The sequence below is a fragment of the Antrostomus carolinensis genome, unplaced genomic scaffold, assembly GCF_000700745.2.
Source record: "Antrostomus carolinensis isolate BGI_N321 unplaced genomic scaffold, ASM70074v2 scaffold46777, whole genome shotgun sequence".
Lineage (NCBI taxonomy): Eukaryota > Metazoa > Chordata > Aves > Caprimulgiformes > Caprimulgidae > Antrostomus > Antrostomus carolinensis.
In genome coordinates, this window is record NW_010330407.1 from 1 (window position 1) to 5,454 (window position 5,454).

General features: G+C 56.2%; 1 protein-coding gene across 1 annotated transcript; it reads right to left on the reverse strand.

Moving 5' to 3' along the window:
- Positions 1–1,538: 1,538 nt before the first annotated feature.
- On the reverse strand, positions 1,539–2,581 carry LOC104528782 (C-C motif chemokine 5). The gene is made up of 3 exons (XM_010172898.1): positions 2,515–2,581; positions 2,014–2,125; positions 1,539–1,644 (listed from the first exon to the last, which is right to left on the reverse strand). The coding sequence occupies exons 1-3, from the start codon at positions 2,579–2,581 to the stop codon at positions 1,539–1,541; spliced, it is 285 nt and encodes a 94-aa protein (XP_010171200.1).
- Between the last annotated feature and the right edge of the window lie 2,873 nt (positions 2,582–5,454).

Here is a 5,454-nt window from a genome sequence, read left to right on the forward strand (position 1 = left end):
CCCCATTATTAAACTGTCTTGGGGAAAGAAGTAGGGGGACGTTTGGAGTTATGACATTTGTCTTCTCAAGTCACTGTTACGTGTGCTGAAGACCTGCTCTGCTGGCAGTGGCCCAACACCTGCCCGAGGTGGGCAGCAGTGCATGAACCCCTTCTTTCGCCTTGCTTGTCTGCACAGCTTTTGCTCTACCTGTCTTTATCTCAACCCACTAATCTTCTCACTCTTGCCCTTCCAGTTCTCCTCCCCATCCCAAAACCCTGGTGGGGATCACTGGTAAATCTCCTGCCTGTCCTACCTGCCCCGGGAGCTCTGCAGAGAGCTCCTTCCTCTGCAGCACAGCTCAGATGATACAACAAAGTCCTGGGGAAGATGTGGCAGCCAGACTGTGCTCGTGTGTGCCACACACAGGGCAACACCAGGGACAGGCTGAAAGCTCTAAGCCCAAAACTGATGGCAGTTTGGCACCTAAAAGCCCTCGGAGGTGTCTTCAGCCCTTGTTGCGTTGCTGTGTACCCAAATGCCCAGATATGCTGGTGTGAGCTGGGCCAGAGCTGGTTCTGTTCAGCAGCTGGAACAGCGCTGGGGTTTGGGTTCAGCTGGGATTTGTGAGGAGAGAAACGCTGAGAACATCCCCATGTGGCATTTGTGTCCCTGGCACTGAAGGACTTTGTGTTTGTCCATCTGCAAGCGCCAGATCTCAGGGGTGAGGAATATTGACATGGATCAGCTCCATGGGCACTGGGCTCTGCCAAGGGGCTGTTCCATCTCCTGTCCCCCATGGGCAGGAGATCCATGAGGGGCTCTTCCTCTCTTGCTCTCTCTGGCTTTCGCTCGGGCTCTGGCTCTCCCGGGATTGCGGTTTCGGGTCGGGATTGTGGCTCCTGCGGGATTGTGATCTGGGAACGGGCCGGGCTTGGTCGGTGGGGGGTGAGGAAAGGGACTGGGGGGCCCTGCATATTTTATTACTATTATAATTATTATTTTAAGTTTTATTTTATTTCAATGATTAACTTGTTCTTCTCTCACCCTATGAGTCTCCTTCCCCTTGCCCCCCGATTCTCTCCTCTGTCCCCTGGGTGGGGGCAGTGAGTGAGCAGCTCTATTTGGTTGCCAGCCCAGTGCTGGCCCAATGCAACCACCACATCAGAGCATCCATGCAGCACCCTCCCGTCCTGCTCTCTGCCTGCCCAGTGAGACCCAAGAGGTTGTGGGACACAGTGGGAAGAGCCCCCATCACACCCCAGCTCCACGCCTCAAGCAGCCTGCAGCAGCACCACTGCTGGGGCTGGGAGAAGGAAGGACACCACTCTCCAATTCCATATGGAGTGACCTTTATTTTGTGGCTGTGCCCGGCGGGCACTGCAGGGCTGGCAGCACCCCGGGAGCTGGTGCCCCGCTGGTGGATGTGGTGCAGGGCTCTGGGGAGTCAGTGCCATCCTCAGCATCGGGGACCTCCGCAGTCCTCTCCAGGAAGATGACTATAAACCTTCCTTCTCAGCAGCATGTCGGGTGGTCTGAACCAGGGCATCCACTCTACATCACGGGGCAGGAAGTTCTTTCATTTTTTGAAGCTTCTGAACTGCTTTCTGCACCCAACTAATTTCCGGGTCTGCACAGATCTTCCTCCCATTCCTGGTCTCAAACCTGCCGAGATGAAAGGTGAAGCTTGGTGAGAAACAACAGCTATAAACCCACTGGTGTCCGTGCCATCCTCCCTTCCCTGCGCTCCTCCTCATTTCCCTTTGGCCCTGCGTGCTCCCCCTGGGGACTTGGTGTCCTCCGAGCAGCTCATCCTGCAGCCCATCCTGTGCAGAACCTTCCGGAGCTGCAATGGACTCGTGTCCTTAACTTTGCCCTGGAGAAGAGTCACGTCCTCCCCTCTTCATGCTGGAAGACAGCCACTCGTGGAGGCCCTACAGCCCTGGCCCAGTTCTGTCCCCAGATGGAATGGATGAACTGAACCCATGGTGGCCCAGGAGATGGCACAGCAGTGGGGAAATTACCAGGACTTACACAACTGCTGGGAGAAAACAATCCTTGGGAGTTGTGTAGAAATGCTTCAGGTTAGTCAGCCGGCGAGAGGACTTCATGTAACCGAAGCAGCACTCGGACGGTGAGTAAGGGGCTGGAGAAGACAAAGAGAGACGGTGAACACTGGCTTTGGAAAGCAATCTTTGAGACCTTCCCCCATGACAAGGGGCTGATGCACACAATATCCCCCAAGTTCTGCAGATGCTGCCACGAGGAGGCCCAGGCGCCATCCTTCCTTCCCAGGGCAGGAGGATGCTCCAGGTTATCGTCCAGCACCAACAGCCCTGCCTCTGGCTTCGCGAGGCCACTCAGCCCTGGGTGCCACCTCCATCCTTCCCTGCACCCCGGGACGTGCACCCCGACCAGTGGGCTGGTCCTCCTGCCAGCAGCACCATCCCTGCTCCGCTCCAGTTCCTGCCCTGACCTCCCCAATGGGATGACCCCAAGCCCTGACCCGCAGTGGTGGCCCATGATGATCCTTACCTGCATCAGAGTGTGGGGAGAGGGTGAGGAGCATCACGAGCACCAGGACCGTGCTTGCACCGAGCATGGTGGCTGCGTGGGGGCTGTTCCTCACAAGGTCCTGCTCTGCCTCTTCGGAGGAGCTCAGCTGTGAGCTCAGGCAAGGAGGTGCTCAATTTATCCTCTCCACCCCCTCCCCACATCATTAGCCCTTTTCCAAAGAATTTTGACCCAAGTTCAAGAGAAAGCTCTGTATGTTTTCTCTGGCCGAGGGGATTTCCGTGTCACGGGGGAGGGTTCCTGACTGGGACAGTACCTAGAAAGACTGAGCAGACTTTGGCACCGTCTGCGTTCATCGAGACGGGTCTGTGGGAAAGCCGCAGAGTCCACAAGGGAAGTGAAACCTTCCTCTGCAGCAGCAGAAACCCGAGGGCTCCCAAACCCATGGAGAGGGGATTGGTGGCAATAGGAGAGGCGAAGCCCGGCTTTCTCTCCAAAGTCACTTCCCAGCCCCGAGAGCCCATCTGAACGCGCTGGAGATGGTTGGGTGGCTTGTGAACTCCCCGGAGAGCGTCAGGCGGGAACGCCATGGCCGCTGCTGCCACCAGCCCTCTGCGCCTCAAAAGCTGCAGCATGTCAAACACTGTCAGAAATTGCATCACATTCTGGGCCGTTCCTATGGGGAGGGACACGAGTTTTCCATCAGAAATCCCTGTTTACAGCTGGGAAGCGTGGGGTGAAAGGAGGAGGACACGCAGCCAAGGCTGCCCTTGCAGATGAGGCTGGCTTAGCCCCTCAACTTCAGGGCAGGAGGCTGAATCAGGCTGAGAAGTGGAAGGAGAAGCTGGTGTTCAAAGTTCTTGGGTGTTTTTCCAGCATCTTGCTTCCCTTGAAGCTGCCCAGATCCTGCAGAGACCTGCAGAAAGGCCTTGCAGATAAGTCAGCCTCTCAGTGTTAACCCAGGGATCACTTCTCCTCACTGTTCTGGACTCTCCCTTCCTCACCTGGCCACTCAGCCCGCCAGACCCTTCTGCAGGTCCTGGCCAGTCATGCACAGCCCTGAAGCTTATACTTTCCCCATTCCCTCCTTATTTCCAGGCTGTAAGTGGATGGCTGGAGCAGCAGGGTCCCACGCAGATCCTTGGGGCACCACAGTCTCCCCTCAGTCACTACCCAAGGGGCCACCTCAAACCCTTCTTCACATTGGCACCCCCCAGCCACCTCTGGAGCAGGACACTATGCCTGGGACTGTGTCCTCACTGGGTGCCTTGTAAAAAACCTGGGGGGGAAAAACCACCCAATGCTGAGAACTGTCCTGGTCATGCCCATGTCTCCTCAACCTCAGCTGCAGTAGGAGACACATCTCAGGTAGATGCAGGCTCCAGGAGCCCAGGCAGGGTGTGCCAAGGCTCTTCCCAACCTCGTAGAGATGATTAAAATACAAACTGCAGCTGCTGTGCTTCGGCTCAGCTCCTGCGGGGAGATGGAGGCCCTACAGCTCAGAATCATGACTTGGCCCAGAAGGAGCTGGCATGAGGCCACCCACGCTGTGTAGCTGCCAGAGGACTAAGAATAAAGCATTTCTAAGCAGGTCCCACTACCCTGAAGGACAGTGCTGCTCCTTCCTGTGCGTGTTCAACCCAGCGACTCTGCGTCCCCCTGGGCTGCAATAAATTCCTTGTGCCCTTCTGCTGATGGCCAGAAGCATCTTTCCTTTCTCCCACAGCTTTGAGGGTGCTCCGTTCCCTTCTCAGCCATATCTGCTGATCCACAGGCTCCCTTCTCACAGACTCTGCAGGAGCCTTTCTCCAAACATGGGCCATGGCTGCTGGGACAAGAGGACCCTCCAAACCCACAGAGACTGTTCCAGCAAACAGCCTTTTGGAGACCACAACACGCCATGAGCTGCAGCCAAACCAGTAACACCGAGCTGGGAATGTGGGCCATATTGCTGCTCCCAATCCATTTTTGTCTTGCCTGTGGTGTGCACAAGAGCAGGGCCACCGAATGCAGGTGGCATGATGCTGTCATACCTATGGCAGATATCCTCAAGCTGGGGGAACACAGGCTTCCCTGCAGCCACAGACCAAAGGAGCCCACAGCCTGTCCTAACCACACCTGGGGCAAAGCCACCATCCAAGGGCTGGACCCTGATCAACACAGCAGGATTTTGGGGAAGGATAGGTGTGGTCTTGCTGCAAGTCCATGGCAAGTCCCACCATGGCCTGGGGCTTCACCCGACCCCTCCTCAGCTGTGGAGGGATGCTTTGGGTGGGCACCCAAGGTAGCACATAGAGCTGGTGGTGGAACAAGCACGGGGACACCCAGCAGCTGGGGTCAGAGAAGAGAGAAGAGACTGCTCTGGATGGAGAGGACCTTGAGAAGTAAAAATACTAGCGGGGCCTTGCTTCTGCAGTGTTGTGCTCGCTCATCTGGCAGAAGACGTGGCCTGGGATGCTCTGCTTCCCCTTTCTCAGGTTTTCAAGACATCGCAATGGCAGCCAGACAATTCACAACTCCCTGGAGATCCTTTGATGTTTATTCTTTTACTTTTTGGGAAGGGAAAGGCTGATGTGCTGTCATAAACTAATGAGTGCTGGGAAGCCCCATTGCTGGCCCAAGTTCCCCTTTCATTGGAATGGGCTCTGGAGAATTTGCTTGTTTACACAGAAGTAAACAGCATCCTCTTGATTCTGCAAGAGGAGGAGGAGGGAAGCTTGAGGAACACCTTAGGTGCAGCCTTTGCCAGCAATGGTGCCAGCGCGGGGAGGAAAGAGCTGGACAGAACAAGTCCCACGTCTCAGCAGAGAAAGGAGCACACCCACCCGTGCTGGAAAACAGCCACGTGGTCATCGTGCTGCTTGGGAAAGCAAAAGCAGCTGAGCTGCAGAGGCAGGAGAGAGGTGGCTGAGCATCACCAGGTGCCTGAGACCTGTCCCCAGGGAGGTGGTGGGGTAGGAG